General features: G+C 33.6%; 1 protein-coding gene across 1 annotated transcript in view; it reads left to right on the forward strand.

The window, feature by feature from the left end:
* Nucleotides 1–8321: 8321 nt before the first annotated feature.
* Nucleotides 8322–27931, forward strand: part of LOC129232263 (cystathionine gamma-lyase-like) — a gene marked incomplete at its 3' end in the record, with an annotated part of 41774 nt that continues 22164 nt past the window's right edge. The window contains exons 1-2 of the mRNA XM_054866465.1: nt 8322–8451; nt 11467–11576. Of these exons, the coding sequence (XP_054722440.1) occupies nt 8322–8451; nt 11467–11576 (240 nt within the window). The remainder of the gene's footprint in view (nt 8452–11466; nt 11577–27931) is intronic.

The following is a 27931-nucleotide window of genomic DNA, read 5'->3' on the forward strand; positions in this document are numbered from 1 at the left end:
ACTTTTATTTCTTTGAAAATTGAATCGTGCGGATTATTTTGCTATTATCCTGCTAGAAATGAATCAATTTGTTCTTCCTTATCTTTCAAAGATAAAAACCGATTTAAAAGAATACATTTTTCTATTCATGTTACTTTTACTGTTTATAGTAAATGCGAAACTAAAAAAGTAAGTTAAAGAAATAAATAAAAAATATTATAATATAATGCAAAATATATCAAAAATAATAACTCTGCTGCTATAAATTACCATTGAAGTTACTGATATTTTTATATCTATATTATCTTGATATATTTACAATCAGTGATCAAATGGATATTCAATTTTGTGTTCGATGTTCAGTCGACTCTCGGAATTTCTTTGCATTTTACGGCAATGCCTGGTAGTTTGCACTACAAAATACCAGGGGAGGGGAGGTCCGTTATCTAATAAGTAGTGTTTTTTTTGTTTTTTTTTTTTGGAAATTTAAAGCTGCTTGTGAAAACACTGTTCTCTCTTGAAAACAAAAAGTGAAAATATTGTTATTTTATTTTTTCTTTTCTTGTAGTTTTTCTTAATACGCTTAACTTGTAGTTTTTCTTAATACGTATTCACAGGATCCAAGATTTCAAATATGTTTGTTTCCTTCGCTTTTAACGGGATAAGATTCTCATTTAAAGAATAACTTTTTATTTTCAGTTATCTTTGAAACGTTAAGAATACGCTTATTTGAGATGGTTTTTGACCGCATTTTTAGCATTTTGAACGTCAACGTTCCCGAATGGGAACATCAATTAAAAAAAAAAAACCTTTATAATAAGTTTCGCTTGCATTTTCAAAAAAATATTTTTATCAACAAAAGTAGATTTATTTTTTTAAAAGAAAAACACTCTTTCATTAAAATTGTTCCTTCAAAATTTGCAAAAAATCCGCTTTCATCGATTTTTATTGTTAAAACGTTTTTAGCTAAATGCTGATGAAATTTCACAGATGATATATATAGAAATCATGTTGATGAACAAACACGACCGATAAAAATGAGCTATCCATAAACCCCCTTCTTTAAGATAGAGAAAGGGTTTCATGCAACTCCGAAACATATGCTTGCTGTTACCTGAAAATTTATGGCTATGAACTTTGTTTTGTCTTCTTTTACTTTTCAGCACACAGGTATTTATTTAATTCTTACTTATATTCAGTATTTCATTCTTTTTATTTTTGAGATGGAAGGCTTCCAATTTCTTTTTATATCAATAAATTAAAGTTTCCGTTTAAAAAAAAATGTGTGTGGAGGGGGGGGGGGGTATAACCCCTTGGTGATTGTTCTGCATTATATCAATCGTCCCCCTCAATAAAGAAGAGCCAGCGACGCCCATGGTTTGTGACATGCCACGGGGGTGAGAATTCACATGTTGAAAAACAAAAATATACTAAAATAAAAATTATTATTAAAAAATTGATGGTAGGTTTAAATAGATTTATTTTTGATGAAATTAAAAATCGTTGTTAAATGAATTGTTACTTTAATTTTTTCTCCAATCACATTCGTGCTGCCATCTATCGTTATATAAGGGATTGAATTGCTATTTCTTTCAGTTAATGTTGAACGCAAACTCGACTTCTAGCCAGGGCGGCAGATCTGAAGGAACGAAAGAGCAACAAAATTTGAGCTCGAAAGCAATTGTTTCTCAAACTTTTTTTTTTAAGTTTTAAATTTGTTTGGAAGAACTCTAATGACAGAAATGTCAACAAGATAAGCTAAATTCGAATCGGAACTGGTGATGTTAATTTACACTGCACACTAGGGGTGCGACATCGATGTCGATGTTTAGGAAACATCGATGTTTTTGTTAAAACGTTGATGTTTTACTTTCGATGTTTTTGAAACATCGATGTTTTTAGTTCGATGTTTTTTCAATGTTGATGTTTTAGTATTTTAATTGAAAATTATAATAAAATTTCTCAGAGAAGCGACATCGATTGAGAACATCGATCTTCATTATGAAAAAGAAACAAAAAAAAAAAAAAAAAACATGGTATCTATAATTGACCCAAAAACATTTAACTCTCAGAATCATCGACATCACCTAAATTTGAAAAGGGCAAGAGCTGTGCTTCTTATTTTAGCTACCATGCAAAATAAGCTCAAACAGGGTTGACACTGCTCCGCATCAAACTGCGAAACTCCTGAGCTCCGCAAAAAAGTTCCGACAGAGCGTTTTCAAGCATGACATAGTGTTTGAAGCTGGTTTTTATTTTGATACTAGGGCTTAAATTGACTATTAAAGCTGAAAGCTCAAAAACAATTTTAGACAAGTGTTTCTCTTTTTTTTTTTTAAATTCCTTTTTTTTTTTTTTTTTTTTTTTTTTGCAAAATACCGAGCTGCTCCACAAAATTCAAAAAATGCTTCTTAAAATCACTACAGATGCTCCTCAAATTGTTTTTCCAAAGGTCGGCTCAGATATATACAGAATCCTCATTGCTTGGAAAATAACATAGAAAAGAATCGAACAAAGTAAATCCGCAGCTGCTTGTGTTAAGATTATCTAAAATTTCCCAAAACTATTTCCGCTTCAACGGAGTAATGAATGCATTCAGAATAAACATAGAGATTTTTTTCAGTGATATTATAAACAATATTATAAACATAAACGACGACAGGAAAGCTTCCTCCAGTCTGATTTGTTTACTTTTTTTCTGTTGACTTGCGAAATGTGGTGTTGTGTACGTAGTTGGTTAGAGAATATATAAATATAATTTAATATTAGCTTTACTTGGAAATTTCTGAAATAATAGCTATCATCTTACGAGTTGACGCAATGCCAAAAAAGAATTTCACTGGTCCACTAAGAAACATTTGTTAGAGATAATCATATATGTAAGTCTGTAGTGTACTATATTCAAAAATGTTTGTTATGTATTGATATAAAGATCGATGTTTTGAAACATCGATGCTTCAAAACATGATGTTTTTGATGTTTTTCAGTCGATGTTTTGAAACATCGATTTTTTCCATCGATGTCGCACCTCTACTGCACACATAGACACATTGATAGGTGACGAAATGATGCTTCACTCAACAAAGCTTCAGTGCAGCCTATCTTGAGGCTAGGCCTTTTTTCAAGCAGTTGAACGAATCAAATCGGTCAATTGTTTTTGGTTACGTTTCGTGTTAACAGTTTTCTTAAACAATTCATAATAGGCCTTGCCCTTATTTCCCCACTAAACACAGATCGTCTTTCTGTACAATTTGTCTACATTTTAGAAGCAGAAATAATCTTTCACATGTATATCTTGCGGTTGAGCAAGTTCACTGTGAGCTTCGACAAGCATTCAATGCGTTTATACAGTAGTTTTCTCCAAAACTATCAGACCATTGCTGTCCAATGTCCATAAATCGCAGTTTGTTGGCAAAAAAAAATCGGCATGTTTCATTTTGAAGAAACATATACCGATTTATGGAACTTTTGCTATTGTGTTGTTGAAAATCTTCATCGGCTGTTAGAAGGAGATGATGGCGCGCAGAAGTCCGTACGGTTCCTAAACTGATGTCCAGCATCAACTAAACGATGTTCTTTTTAGAAGTAGAGAACTTTAGGTTCAAATAAAACACAGTTAAATGTTGTTAACTGCCATGAACGTTGCTTTATTTGAAAGAAGATTCTTTGCCATTTTTATTTAAGTATGATTTCTGGCATATGCCTACCTTGACCGGCTCGCAGAAAGTCTAATCGGAAAGTCAAAATTTATCACTTTTTGCAGCAATAGAGGCCGTATGTCAGTTGGCGAATGTTCTCTTCCAAGACGTCAATCGTCTGTGGCTTATCGGTGTAGACCAGAGACTCCACATAGCCCCACAAAAACTAGTCCAGCGGTGTTAAGAGCCATTATTTTGAAGTTCAGACAAGGTGTGGCAGTGATCATTTTTGATTTTTATAATTTTTTTATATGTCAAAGTAGGTCATGAGAAGTGAACATTCTGAAATTTTTAGCTTTCTAAAAATTTTTTTTTTCGCTCGTTAAAAATTCCCAAAGTTTGACGTTTTGCAGCGCTTTTTAGAAAAATTCTAAAAGTCGCATTTCAGTGCGCTTTAGCTCTTTACAGAAACACCACCCCACGGTTATGTTTATATTTATTGGTTGTACTGTATCTAGTGATGACGACTTCATAGTTATTTTGGTTGGGGGTTGTTGCTTTCTTCAGATAAGATGTCGCAAAGTATGGATTTTATCCGTTTTCGCGCAAGTTGAACCTGCGTTATTTCCCCCAAAAAGCCACCCCTCGAAAAAAATGTAACATATACTGAAAGTTTATACTATGAAGAGAAGTAAATGGCACAAAATTTGTTTGAGGTTTAATTTTTTTTAGGAGAAAAATACCCTGATATTTTTTAAATTATCAAAAATTGGGCTTTTTTGATCGCAATTAACTCAAAACAGAATCACTAGGAAAAAAAAACCTTTTATATATTATGGTACCTGGCTATGTGTAAAACATCATGAAAAAGAAAGCAGCATGGGATCTCTTCTTGTTTTCCAGAAAATAATTTTTTTTGTAGCTCATTTTATGCGTTTTCTTGTATGTAAAACATGTGTCCAGTATGCAGATTAGATCTTCTAAAACTTCTAAAGGATGTAGTAAGAATGTATATATGTGTGTATAGAGAAAGAAAAAGACTAGTAATACTTTATTTTTCTGACTTTTACAAATTGATGGTATTTTAATTGCAGGTAATTCAGAAAACGATAAATCCATATCATATATATATATATATATATATATATATATATATATATATATATATATATATATATATATATATATATATATATATATATATATATATATATCATGAACAATATCTGCTTCACTTTCCTCTAAATGTCTATTTTCTATGTCATCTTCAAATACCTCTAAAAGGCTGTCAGTTCTTGATAAATCAGTATTATTCGCTTTTTTTTTGCTTGGGAGATATCAGCTAAAAACAGTTTGAATTTGACTTTTTGTCAGATATTCGTTCGGTTGGGATATTTTTATGTCTTCAATCATCTCTGTTCTCATTGCATGTTCTACTTGGTCGGACGTCTGTTTTCTGCCGGTTTTTTACCATAAAGGAACTTTTCATACAGAAATTCTATTTGTTTCAATGAAAATTGTGTACTTTTACGAGTTGAGAGAGCCCACCCCTCACATGAGATTTCCAAAATATTTTCTTCTTTGTTTTCTCTTTTGTTGCAGAACATGCAATGAGAATAGAGATGATTGAAGACATAAAAATATTCCAACCGAACGAATATCTGACAAAAAGTCAAATTGAAGCTGCTTTTAACCGATGTACAAAGGAAAAAAAAAAAGCGGATAATACTGATTTATCAAGAATCGACAGCCTTTTAGAGGTATTTGAAGATGACATAGAAAAAAGGCATTTAGAGGAAAGTGAAACAGATATTGTTCATGATATTTCTTCCATTGCTACGGACATAAAGGACATAAATAAGAAAGAATTATTTTGGGATTGATACGATAAATCTATATATATATATATATATATATATATATATATATATATATATATATATATATATATATATGCATGCATATATAAATATATAAATGTACTATATATATATATATATATATATGATATCGATTTATCGTTTTCTGAATTACCTACAATTAAAATAACATCAATTTGTAAAAATCAGAAAAATAAAGTATTACTAGTCTTTTTCTTTCTCTATACACACATATATACATTCTTACTACATCCTTAAAGTTTTAGAAGATCTAATCTGCATACTGGACACACGTTTTACGTACGAGAAAACGCATAAAATGAGTTACAAAAAAAATTATTTTCTGGAAAACAAGACGAGATCCCATGCTGCTTTCTTTTTCATGATGTTTTACACATAGCCAGGTACCATAATATATAAAAGGTTTTTTTTCCCAGTGATGCTGTTTTGAGTTAATTGTGATCAAAAAAGCACAATTTTTGATAATTTGAAAAATATCAGGGCATTTTTCTCCTAAAAAAAATTAAACCTCAAACAAATTTAGTGTCATTTACTCTCTTCATAGTATAAACTTTCAGTATATGTTACATTTTTTTCGGGAGGTGGCTTTTTGGGGGAAATAACGCAGGTTCAACTTGCGCGAAAACGGATAAAATCCATACTTTGCGACCCCTTATCTGAAGAAAGCAACAACCCCCAACCAAAATAACTATGAAGTCGTCATCACTAGATACAGTACAACCAATAAATATAAACATAACCGTGGGGTGGTGTTTCTGTAAAGAGCTAAAGCGCACTGAAATGCGACTTTTAGAATTTTTCTAAAAAGCGCTGCAAAACGTCAAACTTTGGGAATTTTTAACGAACGAAAAAAAAAATTTTTAGAAAGCTAAAAATTTCAGAATGTTTACTTCTTATGGCCTACTTTGAGATATAAAAAAATTAGGAAAATCAAAAATGGTCACTGCCAAAATTTCCGTTTTTTGTCTGAATTTCAAAATAATGGCTCTTAAATCGCATGATCTTGCAGGCCAATGCACTGGTCCATTACGCGAAATTATTCGTTCACCGAACGTTTCTTTCAATAAATCAATTGTGACGCGCGCTGTGTGGCATGTTGTCTATTCATGATGAAATGGCAAACCGAACTGAACACAAAACAAGTGACAGCTATCAAAATTTCACACATATCAAACAGTGTTGCCAACTTAAAATTCTATACAGTCGAGTCCCAACTTACGCGAGGGATGCGTTCCAAGATTCCTCTCGTAAGTCGAAATTTCGCGTTGTGGAAAAATTGTAGGTATAATTTTTTTTAGAAGAATACCAAATTCTTTTAGACACTTATAAACACCCCTTAGACTGCTTTAAAGCATTCCTCAAGTGTAAATTACAGTTTCTTACTTAAAGAACTAAACTTTTACTGGATTTGAAAAATTAAAAAAAGCTGTTTTATTCAACATGTAATACTTTAAGGAGCACAGAATGAATGATCAAAGATTTAAACAAAACAACACGGTATGTACAGTGGATTAGTAATAATAATTATGAGTGAAAAAAAAACAAGATGATGATTTATGTTCCATCATCAGATTATTATTTAAACATTTTAAAATGCGGTTGCTTTGCCTTTTCTTTAATACGTTTCCATTTATGGTAACAGTTTATCTTCCTATTATCTTTAAACCACAATACAAAAGCAGCTTCCATTTTCATAATATTTACTTTGCTTAGACATTACTCTGCAAGCTTCAATATTGAAACTAAGTTCTGAACTTTTACGGATATCGGTATAACTTTGATATACCCCCCAAAAATTACGCGCCAAATCTGGCACACCCTACGAACCATTTAAGGTTGCTGTTTCTTATTTTGGTGTTGCCAATTTAGTTTTTTTCAGTTTTTAGGTTTTTGTTGTTTCCAAATTCAATATTTTCTTGTATTTTGAGTTTTTTTTTTTTTTTTTTAAATTTTGTGGCAACAATTTTTGGATTTCATATATGTTTTAGCGCCATTTCATTTATTCGCCATTTCTTTGTGAAGTGATCAAGCAGATTTCTTATTTGCTGTATTTTGCTGCAAATCTGGTCGTATTTTCCAATTATATTTTTTTCTATTAATTATTTTTATCTTTTAGCTTTCAATATGCCTACTGTATGTAGTGTTGTTGAAAAGTTCCAGGGAATTTTGAGCCATAAAACAGGTATTTTGCTTGGCGAGAAAAAAAAGTCGCCAAATTTCCGATTGGGGGGGGGGGGGTATATCAAAGTAGTTCCCGGATATCTTTTTGTTTCGACTTTTTAATTGTATGTATGGTAGATTCCCTCATATTTTGTGTTGTGCTACCGTTGACGTTTGGTAGTTCTTCAAGCATATCTAGAATCTTAACAATTTTTCGTCAGAAAAAATTTTCCTCCCATCTTCACAAACTTTAGATGAAACCGCGCACTAGATGCCATTATATTTTATCAACTTTAATATTTAGAATGACAAAAAGATAAATGAAAGATACTGATTAGTTATTTGATGCACTAACAGCGCGATGTATAGACTAGTTTAGTGTGGGAACTTTCGCTGTCAGTGATGCTAAACGTATGTAATAATATTCTCGAAATCAGCATTTAGTAGCCGAAACTTCCTTCGAAAATTGTTCGTGTTGTGGATGACGAATTAGCTTTAGCTAGAAATTCAAAAAATACGCGTTATAGTCATTTCGCGTAAGTCGAATCGCGTTGTAGCGGGAGTCGACTTTACTTCTAAAAAAACACCCTTTACAAGTAGCTTCCGGTTCCATACTTGAACACCCGGCATACCTGCTTGTTAAATGATTGATTGTGGTTCACGTACTCCTTTTCTAGCTTTGGTTTACCCAAGCGGCACATGTGCTGTGGTAGCGGTAACACAACTTTTACAAGCTGGGGATCATGCTATTCTTTTTGACTCAGTTTATCATGGTAAGTTTTTTTGTTTTGATCGTTAAAGCATATTTGCATTCTCAATATGTGTGTTTGTCTGTTTGGAGCTGAGCGTTATAGCAGTATAGAGCAAAATACAGATGTATTTAAAACTAACAAAGAAACCTTAAAACCAAATCCCGGAGAGGCCATTTTGTCAATCATAATGAATTAAGGAGATTATATGTTCTTCTAAAGTTTGTGTCACTGTTAAATCTACCAGAGCGTGTTTAAGAATGGTATATTAATGAATTAAAGAACTACGTATTTAATTAATGAAGGAAAGAAATCTGCATAACTTCATCCCTGTTAAAAATATTCGATGTTTTAACTACTCAAAAGAGTAGATGCGTGTGTTCTTAATTTCTTTGACACTTACAAAATATATTGGATGTAAAGTTTGACACTTTCAAATTTAAAGAACTTTTTGTTAGCATCAGGTATTCATTTGAAGAAAAATGTTATTTTGTTTTATAAAAAAGGATATTCACAACAGCAACAATAAAAATAAATACTGCAGATAAAGTACAGAGTTTGTCCAATTCTTCAGTAGTAATAATAAAAGTAAGTAAATTTTAAAAATAAACAGGTATGTTGTAGCCATCACGAAACTTTCTTCTATATCTTTTTTATGAATTCTGGTCCCTCCCCATGCTTGTCGAGGAAGCAATATTCCCAACGAAAACAAAATTACACATGCAAAAACTTGACGACCATCCCAATTTTCAAATTATCGCAAAAGTAAACTAAAGAGCGAAAACTGAAAGTTATTTTAAAACCCTTGTATAAATTACTAACATTTTATTTTTCGACAAACACAAGGTGGCAACAGTTAAAAATATTAGATTATTGACATTTTCCAGTCATTTTCTCACAATTAAAATCACGCGAAATACGCAGACGCAGGCACGCATAACTCAAGAAACGTACCATTGCTCCACCCCCTTGAAGGAATTCGCGCCAAAAACTAATGGGCACAAGTTCTCATAAGGACACATATGTGTACCAAATGTCGTTCTATTTCATACGGTAGTTTTTGCTGTAGAGTAGTCACAAAAAAACAGACACACACATTAGACACACGGACACACACACAGACATTTTTCGAAAAGGATGCAGCACACCTCAAAACTCTCAAATCCGTCAAAATTTGAAAATTTGCACGAAACCAATACTTTCTTCTATATATTAGATATAGAAGAAAGTAATACAAAAATAAGAGACAAAATAGAAATAGTAGGTTTTTCAGCAAAGGAAAAAATAATAAAAAACCTTTTGGAATAGTTCTGAAAAATTTCGGACGGGGTGTGAACGCTAAAAATCCACCCCTAAAATACGGCCCTAAAATCTACTAAGCACTATATTGGTATGCTAGATGCTTAATAAATTAATTTTAAATTTTTGAACATCGCCCAGGCCAAAAACTTTAATGGTAGTATTTTATTTTGATAGTGGTTTGAAATATGGTCCTTTACTCTGATTTAGGTATTTGTTTCTTATCATCAACGCGTCAAATTGTGCGTTGTTTTCCCAGACTGATCGGAATTCATCATATTTTTTGTTACATTTCGGTCACAACTAACACTATCGTCGTAGGATTTCTTTTAAGCTTCTGACTGCTTGGGAAACCGGAGCTATTTATCTTTAGTCAAATAGCTTCTCCCATACGACCAATTCCAAACTTAGTTTTGGAAAAACAAGGCACCTGAAAATTTCGAGTATACTAGTGGTTTCAAACACAAGCCAAGGCAAAATCAAAACTACATGCAATATACCGACAGCCCTTTTAGCATATCCAGAGATCCTGCAGTTTCGTCCTTGTTGTAGACTCAATAGTCTGGTATAGCGAATAAGCGAGCTGAAGGCAGAAGGGCTTAAAATCAATAGGTGAGGTAAATTTATTTTATCTACCAGTTTGTTTTCACTCTCAGCTTCAATAAAATGACATCTGACTCCAGGTCGGTTATTCACTATTTCAGACTGATAAGTCTACAATAGCCGCGTTCATAACGCACTTTTCGACCCGGTAAATCCCCGCTCTGGTTCCACAAAAAAGCCGATTGAAAAATTCCCTGTTTCCATGTAAAAAGAGGTTCTCCCATTATACCAGAGAAAGCGGTTTTTACCCAGCATCCTTAGCGGCTAGTAGACGAACTTGTTTCACGTAATGCATTCTGGGTAAAAACACCGCTTTCACTCCAGAAACTAGCAGGAGTAGAGAGATTCCACATAAACAACGCAAATAACCGGAATGCGGTTATTTGCGGGGTCGAAAGTGTCCATGGAAACGGCCCTAATATGGACGGAACTGCCATCTCTGGATGGGATAACATAGCAAGGCTGTCGGTATATTGCATTATGTTCTGCTTTAGCCCTGGCTTGAGGGCGGTGACTTAGTGCATTAACTTAAAAGTTGAAGAACAAACAGGTATCGGACGAGTGAACTTTCGGTGTGAAACGTCAAAAATAGTCTATACATTGGCTCATGGGCGCCCACTTAGACCATTGAAGACCTTAGACCATTTTCTCTATGATCTAAGAGCGCCCATATAGGGGGGTAAGTGCAGGCTCAAGCCCTCCTTTAGAAGGCGAAATTTCCTTGCTTTTAGTACGTTTTTCTTTGCAAAAATGTAAAAACATTTCTTCTCCAGCTATTAATGAATAAGTTGTCAAATTTTAATAACTCTAATCTGTACTGAAATCGGTTTCCATGGGAAAGTATACTGTTAAACCAGGGGGAAAATATCTTACTCCCCCCTTCAAATTTTGCGTATGGGCACTCATGCATTGGTTAAAACATTTTCCTAACATATATTTTTTCTAATTTAGATGTGAGATCTTACGGAAGCATTTGCAAAAAAATTCGCAAGAAATACCAGTCATTATTTTGGAATTTTTGAAATTTATTTTATTTAGTACAAATGCCGTCTTTATTATTTAATTTAGTTGAAAAAAAAATCTTGTATTGACAAACAGCTTTCACTTTTTAATTTATATGCTTTCATATATTTATAGGTACCAGAACTTACCTAAGCATTTGCAGTGATTTGGAAAGAATCAACGTTTCGTTTGTTGATTTACGAGATCACCATCAACTGGAGAAACACATTCGAGATAATACGAAGGTAAACTGTCATAGAAGATTTCAATTTCTATTAAAAATACGTATTAAAGCATTTTTTTAAAACAATTAGTCGGAAAAATCTTGGGGTAATAATTATCTTTCAAAGTAGAATGATGTGTCGTAAAAATCTGTTTTCATGATCTTCAACCTAAAAATGTTTTATGTAGGTGGGTGTCCCTGTTATAACACTTGCGCTGCAAGTGAAATCTGGCAACAATATACAGCGCATGCCGCATTATCATTAAAACTGAGATTTTTGAAAGCAGACACGAAGAGAGCTTCAAACTCCGTGATATATCTCTAAAACTGTACTCCCACTAAAAGTCTAACTTTGTTATTATTATATCTGAATTAGTCGCACTTGTTACAATTGATGATCTTTTAACACTTTTCATAACATCACCATCATATCATACTCCAGGGTTCCCCGTACTTACCATTTTTCGTGATTTAACCGGTTGGATGGGACGCAACTCTACACAGCTCTGTTTGGTTCTGAATACAGCTCAGATTTTTTTTTTTTAATTTTATTCATCCAGAAAAGAAGCCGATCAATCCCTTGTTCAGCACCTCTAAAGGTATTCATTCACTTGGAGGACTTTGTGATCTCGAATTATTAAAAGAGCCCTAGTCACAACCAACGAACACGGAGGATCTTCGATCGACTGGCATCGAATCCAGGACCCTTCTTTTACGAGTCCGCCGCCTCACCGATCAGGCCACTACGGCCCCTAACACCTATTATTGTGAACTACTGAATGCGAACAAATCCATAAAGGAAAACTATGAATGATTTGACTGTAAAAAAGGGACAACGGTATCTTTCGCCAAAGGGTATACGGTCCGAGTCATGCAATAAAAACGAAGAAAATAGAGCAGAAACAAACAATAACGCGGAAAATGGATGAGCGATAATCCGGAAGTGAGAAAATGAAAGCGAAAACAGTGAAAAAGCAGAGAGCAAAACGCCTCGTGAAAGCGATGGAGGGTTGTGAAAATGCTTCACGAGAGAATGAAAACGTTTTGAAATAAATTTAAATCAAGGTCAAGGACTTAAGAATAGTAAAGATCGATACGTTCCTCGAAAAAGAAAAGGGTGCCGATCAGTCGAATTTCAGCAATCAAAGAATACGTGCGTTCTTTGAGCTTTACGGTTATATCACATCACTTCAGGGCTTCAGACACCCAGGGCTGTGGAGTCGGAGTCGAAGAGTCGGAGTCGGACTGATTTTGGAGCAAAAGAGTCGGAGTCTTTGAAAAACATACCAACTCCGACCTTCTTTTTTTTTTCTCTAATTTTCACTTACTCTCCTTACCTTAAAATAAATAAATAAATAAAAGCAACAGCAACTACAAATTGGTTCGATTTACGTATATAGACCTCCTAATAAAAGAACAACCATTGACAACTATCTGGCTTCTTCACTTATCGAACTTTCACTTTCTGTAATAGCAACAGCTTATTCCACCGCCCCGCTAGTTTGCTTGTTTTTTTTTTTACTTTTTTAAAATAATAGCAACTGTCAGCAAACGGTTTTGTTGCTATAACATTGATACAATAATCACTTTCAAATAAAAATAATAATATATTTTTTACTCCGATCTCAGTTAAATAGTAAAAGGAAGGTATACCTTGAGCAAGTCGGGAAAATATATCAGATTTTTAAATCTAAAGACTATGTCTATAAGCTTGGTTCTCACTAAAATGTATGAAATAAAATAAGTAGGGGAGGTTGTCCCAAAGCGGGTTGGCATTCGTTTGCCACCGTATGGAGTGCAAGCTGCGATGTATGCGTATGTAGTGTTTACTTGAACACCCCTGAGTTTCAATCAGTCATAGCAGCAGTGAAACGGCATGGCGTAACCAAGCTTAAAATAAGAAAAGTGATACATATCTAAACTGGTATGTTGTGGCCATCACGAAACTTTCTTCTATATTTTTCTTTTTTTTTTTCTGATCCCTCCCCATGCTTGACAATATGCCATATTCCCAACAAAAACAAAATTACACATGCAAAAACTAGACGACCATCCAAATGTCTGAATTATTGCAAAAGCAAAGCAAAGAGCGAAAATTCGGAACTCCAGCGCTCCAATACGCTACCTTGCGGTGATTTACAAAACTGCAAATGAAGCGTTCCACGTGTGTCTGTTGACGTAAACAGAGGCAGTTTGTTCTGAGTATTTATTAACGCAATCGATGTGTCTTAGTTTGCTTTCAGCTACAGAAATTAATTCGTCCCTTAGTAGTATTCTCGAGCTCCTCAAAATAATGTTAGTTTTCATTATTTCCTTAATAATTGGTAAAAGCGAAAATACTGGATTAACAAACTTGGATAACGTTATACAAGGTAAAAAATTTTATTGTTTTGTATGAATTTGTAAGAAAATAGGGTTTTTTTTTAAATCTTAAATTAATTAAACTTACCATATTTTACAGCAGCATTTAGTTGGAATGGACAGTATGCAAAATATTTTCTTGAATATATTATCATAGAACAAAATGAAAAATGTTTAACCGAGAAAGAATTTACTTTATTCCTTTTATTCTCAGCTGAAAGGTATCGCCAAATTTGTTTAGGGTTATAGTTTTGGTATTGTGCGAGCAAAGTAGCCTTGGCGAGATTTCGCGTTTTTAGTTAAACCATTTTCAATTTTTATCATGAGTGGAATAAAATGGTAGTAAGATTACAGAATTCGATAAGTAAAAAGAAATAATTGTCAATCAACTGAAAAGAAAACTACCACCATATATCCGTGAGAATTTTGTTGATGATTTGCATAACATGACACAATTAAATCGTAACTCAGAAATTAGAAAAATCGAAACAGAAAATTTTTAAATTAACCGATTCGGGAATTCAAGAGAAATAACTCAGCTACAAATGGAAAACAAGTGCTAGCCAAAGCAAAGCAAAGAAGTATCATCTTCTTTTGGTAATAATTTGTAATGTCATATTAAATTTTCTAGCATTAATTGTTATTCTTGTCAGGCCACAATTATTATTTAGTTTTATCAAGAATTGATAAATATCGAATTCAACATCGTGAAAATGGCTGCTTAGAACTATGAACTACGTATTTTGCATTAATGTTTGACGTTTAGTAATGCTTCTTGAATTCTCATTTCTTTCTACGTGGGTCAGAATATCAACAAGACTTTGAAAATTAAATTAAAAAGAACAAAGCGAAAAAATCATACGTACGAACAAAAATCACAACACTTTTAGCATTTTCTTCGTTACCATGTGCGTTTGTTTTAGTTTTCAATTCCGCCATTAGACAATGACTTCAGTGCCCCCTATAGTTCGTTGGAGTTGCGAATTGAAAGTTATTTTAAAAGCCTTGCTTGAATTATTTATAAATATTTTATTTGTTAACAAACATAAGATGGCAACAGTTAAAAATTTTTAAATCATTGAAATAATATTTCCGATCATTTCCATACAATTAAAATCACGAGAAATACGCAGACGACAATCTATTACGATTTATCTTTCTTATTGTTGCATTAATAAAGCTATTTTTATTCGCAAAAAAAAAAAAAAAAAAAAAAATGAATTTTGTCATCTTGAATTCAAATTATGTTTTTCGCAATCGCGAGTGTGTGTGTATATGTAAGCGTGTGTGTTCGTGTGTGGAGGGTATGTGTGTGTGTGTAGGCATATGTGTTTGTGTCTGTGTGCAGGCATGAGTGTGTGGGTAGTTGTGTGTATGTGAGTGTGTTTGTGTGTGTATGTGTTTGTGTATGTGTAGGTGTATATATGTGTATGTGTGTAGGTGTATATATGTATATGTGTGTAGGTGCGTGTATGTATGCGTGTGGGTGTAGGATATTGACGAAACCTGGAGACGGTTTTCGCTGGAGGTGCAGCATCGTGAGGACCCGGTCGACGGTGATGCTGTGGAGGGTGGCGGTGGGGAAAAATGATAGGACATCAAAAACAGTCAAATGAAAGCAATAAGCAATCGTGATTGCTCAAAAAAAAAAAAAAAATCAATACCTCTTGGAGCGATTGGCGTCAAAATTGAACCAAAGCCTGTTTACATATGGATTAACATATGTTCCAAATTTCAACCAGAACGTAGTATTACTTCTTGAGATAGGGCACTCACAATGGAAAAAAAGAACGGGCGATTGCGCTACTCCCTTTCTAGCTGTTGACACCAAAATAAAATCAGCTCTTATACTCACTAAGGGCTACTTGCCGATAAATTTTTCTTTCATTCCGTTCATTATTTCTTGAGATACAGCAGTCACAATTGACGACAAAAAACGTTCTATAGCTCAACCCCCGTTTGAGTTATTGACACCAAAATTGAATCAGCTCCTGTTCCTGTTGATGGCAACATATGGACCAAATTTTGTTTGATTCCGCCAGTTACTTCCTGAGGAATAGCAAGCACGCGTAACTCAAAAAACGTCCCATTGCTCCACCCCCTTTGGAGGAATTCGCGCCAAAAACCAATGGGCACAAGTTCACATAGGGGCACATATGTGTACCAAATTTCGTTCGATTTCATGCGGTAGTTCTTGCTGTAGAGCGGCCACAAAAAACTAGTCACACACAGACGTGACACACACACACACACATACACACACATATACACACACACATACATACACACAGACAGACAGACATTTTCCAAAAATAGTCAAAATGGACTCAGCACACCTCAAAACGTTCGAATCCGTCAAAATTCGAAACTTGAAAATTTGCACGAATCCAATACTTTCTTCTATATATTAGATATAGAAGAAAGTAAAAAAAACTAAAGGTTTTTAACTTGTGATTAGTCGAAAACCAGTTTATTACTTCCTTTTACCAAAAAGGAAGTATTGTATTCGCGAAAAAATTTTCACCCAAAAATCGGCCTTAATTTCATTTTGCTCACCCCAAATGAGTGTTGAGTTTTTTTTTTCCAACCCGACCACACGTGGATATGTGCCTAGGAACATACAGACACCCGAAATATCCACTTTGACGATCCCCGAGTTATTTACATAGAGTTTTCTCGTGACGTCTGTATGTACGTATGTGTGTATGTATGTCGCATAACTCAAGAACGGAATGTCTAGAAAGTTGAAATTTGGTAAGTACACTCCTAGTGGGGTCTAGTTGTGCACCTTCCTTTTTGGTTGCATTCGAATGCTCCAAAGGGGGTCTTTTGCCCCTTTTTAGGGGGAAATCATTGTTAATTTAGATGTAAACTCAAGTGGTGTTACAATTTGGCGGACACTTGGCGATATATCGCCAGTCTTTTGCTCGCCAAGTTTTGTCACCAACTTGGCAACAAATTTGGCGATTTTTTATTTATTTATTTTTTTTAAAATCTGGTTTTAATTTGGCCACTGGGGTGATATTTAGAGAATAAACTATTGAATCATATTAAAACTACCAATAATGAGATAATGACATTAAATTGAAGTAAAAGGAAGTCATGTGATGCACACATCAGCTCGTTTTTTTTAATGTCTATAACATTACGTTATTCTGACACTATCCACGTCAACTACGATGGTCATTTTGTTTGTTTCTTTCTTAAATTTAAGGTTATAATTATTGAAATTTAAAGCGTGCCTTCGGGCGAAGCGGGTATAAGACTTAATCATATATCTTAATATATAAAAACCTTCTGTGCGGACGTTTGTCACCATAAGGCTTTTAAACGTCTGAACCGATTTTGATCAAATTTTTTGTGCGTAATTAAGTTGTGGCAAGCATGGTTTCGAAGCGCGATGGATCGAATCGGAAACGTTTTTGTTAATTAATTAATTTAAAGATTGGATGGTTATATCTCCCAAATGATTAATATTTATTTTAATCTATTGTTCAGCGAGAACTGAAATAAATATTTAACCCGTTGCCAAAGGACAATAAGAAAGCCAGCTCTGCTTTTTGTAATGAAATTTCCTACTTTGATATGTCAATTGAGAATAGATAAAACGTAGAGAGAGAGAGAGAGAGAGAAGCCTTCATTTCTCTTGAAGGCAACGATTTTAAGTCCCGTGATATATTTTAAATTAAAGTATTGGAAGGTTCACGCAAAACGTATGTTCTGTCGTCGTAGTTGAACCATGTGACCAATGATCAGAGAGTACCGTACCTAGCAACATTTGTTTCTCGGCTGAAATCCATCTGAGTATTGGCATCAATGTCAAGAATACTTTAAGGATTATCTAACTAATCAGTACATTATTAAAGAAAAAGATGATGGAACTAAAAGACGAAACAAATTTTATTTTCGTCCAGATAAATTACAACAGAGTAGTTCTATACTCAAAAGATCAGTGCAGTGAAAGATCTTTATCTTTGGTGGAAAGAACAAATTAGGCAATATATGAAGTTTTAAAATTTTTCGTTCAAAAGATCGGATTTTAATCGATCGAAGCTGGCTTTGCTCACTGATCGGCTGGATTACAGTAACGTGGTGACTTGGCGACTTTGGCTATAAACAATAGAGTTGCGTGATCATTTGTTTACATTTTAAAGCTACTGTTAATGTAATTTATTGTATTTTTTCTTTATTTGGCGAAATATTTCATATGGTTTATTTTACATCGGGAGGGGGGGGGCGGGAGGGTGAGTGATTTTCGGTTATTCAAAGAACTGTTTTTACCTTTATCATTTTTTTAAACGGTATCCTTTCGATTGTTTTATTTTTTTTTTCATATGAGGGATGTTGCAGTGGGATTTCCCTTTTGTTCTAGATGGGCAGTTACTATTTTACACTTAATATCTGAAAACGCTTTTTACCTTTTGAGGATGGCTGAAGGAACAAACCGTCAAATGCGGGAGAAAAAATAGTTAACCTTTTACCTGCCGATGTTCCCAAATGGGAACATTTTTTTGTGAATTTTTTTAGTAACCTAATTATTTGTTTAGACTTGTCATATTTTCTGAAATGGCACATAACAGTATGAATTTATTTTAAGTGTTCTTAATTTTTAAAGTACGTTTAACCTTTATCTTGAAATTAAAGTCAAATTTACTGAGTTTCTGAACTTAGAATTTTTCTAAGTTTTTTTGTATCTGCTTTTAAAGAAAAAGATGTAAGAAATATTTTATTGGCGTTATTTAGTAGCCAGAGGGCATATATTTTATTTCAACTTAACAAAATGTTTTCAATTATTATTTCTTGTGAGTTATTTTCATAAGAACTGACACGTTCCCATTTGGGAACATCGGCGTTTAGAGTATAGTATTTGAGGGGGATTTTAGTCAATCGCGGAATTTGAGTGTGATTCCTCTTTATTTCAAATATTTTGTTGTGGAAGATCTGTTTTGTGTTGAATATGCGTGCTCTGTTTTCTTTCATTCATGAACATACATTTTTCATCAATCAGCTTGCCCTTCACTATTCTATTGTAAATATAACCTTCACACCCGCCTTCATGCATTCTCTCTATTATAAGTAAATCGCGTTTTCGGGGTTGGAATTCTTGTTTTCTACCCTACTCACTTTCTATGAATTGTATGTGTTTCACACTTTTAAAATGTATCTCGTGACTGACGGGTAGATAAAGATAAGGGCCTTTTATGAACTTTGACCAGTCTCATTTCATCATTTCATTTCATTACTCGGCTCACGTGCGTTCTGTTTCTTTTAGCGAGTCTCATACGTACCAACGATTTTGTTTTTAGACTCAGGAATAATGTAGTTTTAATCTATTTAGTGTTTTTGAACTATCATTCCGTATAAACAGGAATCTAGAGATGCTTCGCAAGTTTTTAACGTTAGAAGCTGCGTTAGATTATTTCCACAGCTTATTCAACAGCGAACTTGATGACGAACACGAGCATGATCTTTGTATTTTGCTGCCTGATAAACACGTGAGTCTGAGTGATGAAGAACACATAAATGATGAAGCCTTAAATGAAGTTTATCCTAAAGATGTCTGCGGCCATGTTGACTTGATGCTTAGCGATGAAGATACAGGTTCAAATAGTTCAGATGATCAGCTTCACAATTCAGGATATCAAAAGGGAAACACAACCTCATGCTCGACTCCAGAAGCAAAGAAGCAGAAACAAGAACCCTATCCCAGGTGGAAAAAATATTCTAAGTTGGAAGAAAATCTTCCGGGAAAAAAACTCGAAAAATTGACTGGAAAATTCCCCGAGCTTCAGGCAATGGATCTCCTGCAGTTATTTTTCAAAATACTTCCTCTGGATTATATGCAACATCTAGCTGATATCATATTAACTCTCAGTGAAGGTGTCAAGCAGACCTGAACCTAGATCACATCTTCCTGTTCTGAATTTAAAAACAGATAACCATTATCTTGTCCCCTTCACTCAGAGACGTTGTACGGTTTGTCAGAAGAACCTGCAAAAACGGACATTGAATGTGAAACGAGACTCCGCTCATCTTGCTTCCCCCAATACCATGGACAATAAGGAGGAAAAAGTGTCATTCAGAAGAGAAAAGTATAATAGTATGTAAAATAAACAAAAATATTCATATTTTTTTTATCCATTTCGAAGTAATAAAGTTTCGAGATCAATCCTCCCGTTTACTTCATTCCAAACGCCGATCTTCCCAAATGGGAACATCCTGAAATTCCTATTTAAAATTTTTTTTTCGCCAAAACATGTTTAGGTTAGCTATACTGGAGGTAAATTGAGACATTTAAGCAAAAAATTAAGAGTAAAAATTAAAAATTTGAATTACGGCGTTTAAAAGGTTAATAAAACAACTGCTCAGTGGGCATTAGATAAATCAATTTGTTATAAATATACGCATTCTGACACCAAGCAGCTTAAAATGTTTTCTTTTTACTTATTTTTTCAACAAAACGGTTCAAAGATTTGATAGTTTATTGAAATTTCTTAACTTTTAAATTTACAAAGTTTGAACAGAACAACGTCTGTCGGGTCCTCCAGTTTATTTATAATTTCTTGACACATGGTGCTGACTTCGATTTTCTATTTCAATAATATAAGTATAACTATAAAAAGTTACTTTTTATGATGGCAAGTCTATTAATTTAGTCAGTTATTTCTTTATGTTTAAAAAACAAATGTGCAGACTTTGATTTTCAATTTAACTTAGATAAGTATATTTTTTATGATGGCAGTTAGCTAGTCAATTAACTGAATCATTTATAAGTTCATATTTGATTGGCAAATGTACCAAATCACAATTAGTTACGCTTACCCGCTTTACCCGAACGGCTTACCCGCTTTAGGCCCCCTGGTTGGGTAAAGCGGATTTTCCAAGTGTTTGTAATGTTTGATAATAAATAAATATTTGGTTTGAAGTACTGCAAAATTATTTTTTTTTTTAAGTTCAAACACACTGCTAGGAAATAAAACCAATATTGTTGCGATAAAAATCCAAAAACTACTACTTTGGAGTGTTCTTTGTTAACCTGCCCGCTATGGGCCTCCCTCCCCTACATGATTTGTTGGTTACAATACTCAATAATTTCAATTAATCTTAAAATCTTCATTTTAAGGTTAATTCTAAAGCAGCCAGTAAAATTAAAATTAAAAATTGGACGAAGAAGAAATGTAGGTACAGTAAAAGCTATTCGCATAAGGCTGTATACCGCCGCATTTTGTGTAAAATTTGTTCAAACCGTACATGTACCCGGCCTCTCTTCGTAAAAAAATAATATTACGCTTACATTTTATAGATGCAATATAAAGATTTATTGGAGACATTTTTCAGAATGAAAGAATTTATATATTTTTTTTAAATATAACTCTGAAATTAACTTGGGGTGGAACCTACCACATGGGTGTCATCCGGATCAGACCTCTCCTTCTCAAGAAAAGGTTTTGACTTTGCGAAAAAGGTTTTTTCTCTCTCAAGTTACAGCTCTCAGAAATTGAAAGCACACGATTTGATCAACATTTATTTGTAAAACATTAAAGGAGAGAAAATTAATCGTTTCCAATTTTTTTAAAAAATTTGACTTTTAAGTACTTTTATTTTTAAAATCGTAACTGTTGGAAAATTTGAGGCTCAAATTTTATTTCAAACGTTTTGGGCATCATAGGTTTACAATAAACTACCACGCGAAAACTTCATAAAAAGAATTAATATTTCATTCGCTGTTTAGAGGTTTCTTCCCCTTCCCATGAGGGGGGAAACCGAAATAAAGAAGAGAAAATAGATAAAGAAAAATCTGGGATAAATAAAAATCCTGGATTTTAAATCTATCGTTTTAAAATCCAGGAGTCGGAGTTGGCCAATTTCCTTCCGACTCCGCAGCCCTGCAGACACCGCATAATGGCACGGTTGTCTTGACCTTGACCCAAAAAAGCGAGACTACAGTTGCAAGAAAAAGTAAAAAAAATAAACACTTCAGTTGTTGTGGCTGTTTAGATTATATAATAAGGAAGAGTTCTGAAGGAATCTTTTCATATTCCTGAGTGACCTTCGGATAAAAATGAAAAACAGTTACATAAGTAATCAAAAAGCAGAAGCAAAAGAAAAGAATAAATCAACCTTTGAAAAAATACGATAAATGCCATTAAAAGAAAAGTCACGATCCAGTGGAACAACTTTAGTTCTAGAACGTTAAATGATGACTTTTTTCTTTTAATGATCAAAAAAAAAAAAAAAATTCTAGCACCAAAGGTTAGGAAGCAAATGCGAATATAAAAACCTTGAAAATAAGCTGAATCAGAGTGGAGGTTTTGAGATGACCTTTCAAAAGAGTAGAACCAGAATTCAATGATTTTTGGATACATAATCAATGGTGTGAACAGGACCGAATTTAAGGGAGGGCAGGCGGAGCTACTGCCCCGGGGCCTCCACAACAAAGGGGCCGCCACAATAAATTTTTTACAAAATATCCTAACTTTCACGGGTTGAAAATATCGGATATATACATACATATCAAAATACTTGGATATTATATCAAAGTATCGGATATTTTCGAAAAATATGATGATTTTTTCGAACCCTGATTATGGGTCTCCACTCCTTCATTGCCCCGGGGCCCCCACACTTGCAAATTCGGCCCTGGGTGTGAAGCAACCTTGATTCAGAGTAAAAAATTTAATGATTAGGGAAAAAAAGATCTAAATACAGTTCAAGCAACAAGATTTAGATGAAGAACAGATTTTCAAATTACGGACACTAAATAATGCTTAAAGAAACTAGCATTTTCTTTGAAACAAAAATATTTTTGTATGAAGATACCCAGCGAATTAACATCGAAGAGCTACGAAACAGTTTTCTGAATTAATTTGTTTGTAATTGCTGGAAAAAAAAAATAGAAAGTCTTTCCTCGAAGATTTTTTTTTTCTCCACAGAAATGTCTTCTTATTATTTAGAACCATTAGTATTGATTATAGTGCTCACGTAAATTCATTTGTGCATTCTTTTTTACTGTGGCTGCGGCTTCTGCATTGTAATTTATACGGTTGGTCTCTGTGAAGCAAACAAAAACGGTAAGCGGAGGTTGAATGACGCAAATTGAAAATACCAAATAAATGTAGTGGAATTCAGAAAAGACAAAAAAAAAAAAAAAAAAAAAAAAAAAACAAGAAGTTCTGTCTAGAACTAAACGAGCCTACTATACCCATACTACTTTCTAGTACCTGATCAATATTCTCAAAAATAGCTAAAATTTGCAAATTGTTTCAAATATATTTTTTTAAATATTTTAAGCTGATTTCTTGGAATAAAATATTCCTCACTCATCTTAAAAAAAGAAAAAAAAAGCAGCAGCACCTTTTAAACAAAACATCTAATACACTTTTTTCCATAAAATCTTTAACAGCTTTCAAAACGAAAAAATAATAATTAAAATTAATAAGCTTATTAAAATAAATACATCATATAAAAAAATCGTTTCTTTTTCCCCTGTTTCCAAAAATAATTTTTATTTGAATTAATGCAATTACCAAAATAAATAAAAACAATAAAATGTCAACTTAAAGATATAATTTTCATTGTCAAAAAAAAAAAAAAAAAAAAAAAAAAAATCGTCTGCGTATATCTTTATGTAGAAACATGAATGACTTCGAGTTTATTCGCCGAAAACTGAATGCCTAAATTAAAACTTTAGCGTCAAAATAAAGACAAGTCATACCAACAATAATTATTTCACAGTTGAAACCATAGCTGCGGAGTCGGAGTCAATCTCATTTTGGGATAAAGGAGTCGGAGTCGAATATCCAAAAATCAGAGTCAGTCATCTGTCCTCCGTGTATAAATTTTTGCTAAAGCTACGAGGTCAGAGTCGAAGTCGGGGAGTCGGAGTCCGATTAATTATCGGGCACAGGAGTCGAGTCGGAGTCAGGTGCCCCTAAATTCTCCGAGTCGGAGTCTGGAGTTTGGCGTCAAGAGCTGTTTCCAACAAAATTTGTTTGAAGTAAATCCGCCTTCAAGTACGGAATCTACATTGACTTTCAGTTTCCCCGTAGGCGCTAATGTTAAGGGATTTGAACTGTTCAAAATTGAACGGAAAATTGTTGAAATCAGAAAGATATTTTATACACAAGTTTTTCATCAAAAGTTCTTCCTACAAAGTTTGTTTGAAGCAAATTCACCTCACAGTTTGGAATTGCCTTGAATTTCCCCGAAGGCGCTAATGTTAAGTTTTTTGAACTGTTCAAAATTGAGCAAAAAATAGTTCAAATCAAAAAGTGAAATATGGGAATGAGGTGTACTCGCCGAGATCTTTCGAACAAAAAACAGTTTGTTCGAATCGGACTATTCTTTCAAAAGTTATTAGGGGGGGACAGACAGACAGACCGACAGACAGACCGACCAACAGACCGACAGACAGACAGACCGATAGACATTTTTCCCCATCTCAATACCCTACTTTCCAATTTTTAATTTTTCAATATTTATCTAACTATTTTATTTATTTTTGACTTTTTTTTTGTTTTTCGGGATATTTTTAAGATGCATTAAGCCTTTTTTCATGCTTTTTTCCACTTTCTCTGACTTTTACTGGGAAAGTAGGCTAAAAAGGAAAGAAATCGTTAAAATTGAATTATTTTATTACTGGAAAATCGCACGTCAACGTATGACTTGTGAAAATTGCTTCTACATTTGAAAAAAGCCATTGTCTGTTTGGTGATATATTGATGAGTGAAAATTTAACCCAACTCCAGTGGATTAACCCTAAACTCTAGTAGATAGCGTTCATTGTTGTCCTTTTTTCGTTTCTTCATTCTGCTAAAATGAGGCTTACCAGTGAAACAGTTAAGTTACCGAATCCAGCTCAGTCTTGCCAAAATTAAAGAATTTCCCTGTATGTCAAACATTATCAAAAAATATTATCGAATTATCATGTCGTGGCGCGATTTTCATTGTTGGTGACGTCAGGAGTGTTACTCGATCAGTGAATGGCTATTAGATGTATGAGGATGCGGAGGCTAGGGGCCTGTGCGGATATCTCTACAGGGAGACAAATCAATGCGCAATCAAGGCTTCCAGGGCTTTCGAGAATTTGGTTCTTGGGAGTTTAGATTCCTTGATGAAAAATTCATTAAATATTTTACCGACAAAAATAATTGAAAACTTATCAGCTCTAGCCCTGGATGTTATTTCTCTCTTTATGTTCTATAAGCAGGGTTGCCAGACGTCCCGGATTTCAAGGGACAGTCCCGTATTTTGAAAAGGAATTGCATTTAGGGTTTGAAGGTGCATTTTAGGTTTCGCGTATAAATGAACAAGAGTTAACATTGTTTCCTTATATCGTTGGCCGGGCCCGTGAAAAAACGCGTATAAGTGAAAAATGCGTGTAACAGAGGTCGCGTATAAGCGAGAGATCACTGTATACCGTACTTAGAGAGCAAAAGAACAATTTACTTAAGTCAGGGTGTTTAGCTCATATAGTTAACACTGCATTTCGCCATGCTGTTGTTGCTTTAGAAATTGATGTCAAAACTATTGTTTTAAAAATTTATTCAAATTTTTCTAGATCTGCAACTAAGCGGAATGATCTGAAGGAGTTTTTTGAGTTTGCTAACCTAGATTTTAAAGAGCTACTAAAACATATCCCGACATGATGGCTAAGTTTAGCTCCTGTTGTAGATCGCATTTAATCTTGGCCTTCTCTCATGAATTATTTTATAGGCGAGGGAGAATCCATTCCTAAGCCCCTCAGAAAATTATTGCTTTCAAGTGAAGAAAGTGCAGCTCAAACGTGTGAAACCAATAAGTTTGCATTAGTTTTCCATTTTCTTGGTAATGTGTCCCCCGTTTTTGAAGTTGCCCGTAAAAAACTTCAAAATGAATCTACAACTGCAGCTGATAACTTTATGATATTATGACACATTTGGTGAAACAGCTAGAGAGCCAGATTTGAAGATAAGTTTTATGAATCGTTCGTCACTAAAACCTTAAAACATCTAGATGGTAGAAAAATACAATGTCTGACTGAAGGATACCAGAGATTTTTTGAAACAGCTCTGAAATACAAACACACACACACACACGAGTAAATGGTTTGATTTCATAGATAAAAATCCCCCTTTTGTTTTAAGACCAATGGCTTTAATGGATAAAGTAGTTTTCTGACTTCTCAGCTATTGTAGAACAGTTACATATTGAAAATAAAGTATCAGTAGATGATCTATACGATGACTTTTCAACAATAAAGGAAGTGCTTAATAGCTTAGTTGCACAAAAAGATATGAATGAAAATGATAAGTGGCAAATGATGCATTCAAATTATTTTACTCATTCAGATTTCTCCATTGGCTGGTATGGCATTGAAAAACAAGTTATACTGTACGATTAATTGCATTACTATTTGAGATAAAGTAGCCACATTTAACAAGAAAAATTTTCAATTGCACCGTTTAACTTATAGCGAACGCAAGTAAAAAACTAATTTTTACCTGTTCCTATTAACGTCGCTATGTTTACTGAGCTTCGTTCTATTGCTTGCTTTATTCTTTGAGTTAGAGTTCCTTCTAAAATGTGCTCACCCATAAATATACTGAGAGAAATCTATGGAAAGCTATTATAACATGGTTGTTTATCACTCCTTAAAAATACATAAACAATGATTGTCCTCAACCTCAAAAATCTCTCCCCCCCCCCTTCACTCCTCGAAGCCTGTCCCGTATTTACTGTTCTTAAATCTGGAAACCCTGTCTATAAGTGTCCTGCTTCTTAACTGTTTTTCAATTGCACAATTTTTACACCGTTTTTTAAGAAATTGTTCTGAATAATTTATTATTGAGATGTGAGTTTTAGTATTCCATATCACAATTTTCCACTTTTGATTTTTAAGATTAATAACTGACCATCTACAACAGTTTCATTTACAAAAAAAAAAAAAAAAAAAAGAAAAGAAAAAGAACAGGGGTGATTGTGTTCCGGTATTTTACCGAATTTCCGGTATTTTCGGACGTATTTCCGGTATTTTTATGTCCGAAAATACCGGAATTATGTTTTTTTTTTGTTATACTTTTATCTCCCTACCTCCACATTTTTTAAAAATTATATAATACTCGTCAAATATACCTGCAAGTGCCTTAAGATGGACACCTATCCCTTAAGATGGACAAATGTCAAGATAATTTGTATAACACCAACTCGTAACTTTGTAATCCATTAAAAATTTAATCAAACGTAAACACAATATTTTGACTCAGAACTATTTAATACTATAGCAAAGGTGCACTTAAGTAATAGGGACCAAAGATTCCCCCCCCCCCGTTCTCGCTTTGAAAATTTCAGGTATTTTTTGATGAATTCAAGCACTGTGTGCAATCCAACCTTTTTGAGGATATCGCTTAGTTTATCTCTAAGTAACGGCCACTGTTTAGTGCTTTATCAATTTCGTTGTGGAGGAATATGGGGCTAAGTGAACAAGCGGGTTAAAGTGAAAAGGTGAAATATTTACTCTGCTTTTACTGCCACCAATCGGGTATTATTTTAACTATGCAATACCACATGTAGTGTATTACAGTCAGGAAAAAAATACCGCCGAAGATTAAAGCATTTGGTAATACAGGCAATTTAAAAAAATGATACTCATATTGTAATATTTTGTTGTAAGCCAAAAATTATTTTTGTTACGATAAAATGATAAAGTTCATGCAATTAACATTTTAAATATTAATTCAGACCTTCTAATACTCAGTGAAATATTTATTTAGTTAATATTAAGCTTATTTGTATTTTAAATAAGTTGTTCATTTACTCAAGTACATGGGGCAAAGTGGATGGGGCAAAGTGAAATAATTTATTTCATTTACTCACTCAATCGTTTAATTTAAATCACTTACGGTTTCATTAGAAATTGATTCATTTACATTCCTTCATTTAAAAACTGCCTTATATTTATTAGTTCATTCACTTATTTTCTTATGTATTCATTCTTTAACTGGCTCATATAGTTTTCTTCATACATTAATTGATTTA

This window comes from Uloborus diversus, unplaced genomic scaffold (assembly GCF_026930045.1).
Source record: "Uloborus diversus isolate 005 unplaced genomic scaffold, Udiv.v.3.1 scaffold_1132, whole genome shotgun sequence".
Lineage (NCBI taxonomy): Eukaryota > Metazoa > Arthropoda > Arachnida > Araneae > Uloboridae > Uloborus > Uloborus diversus.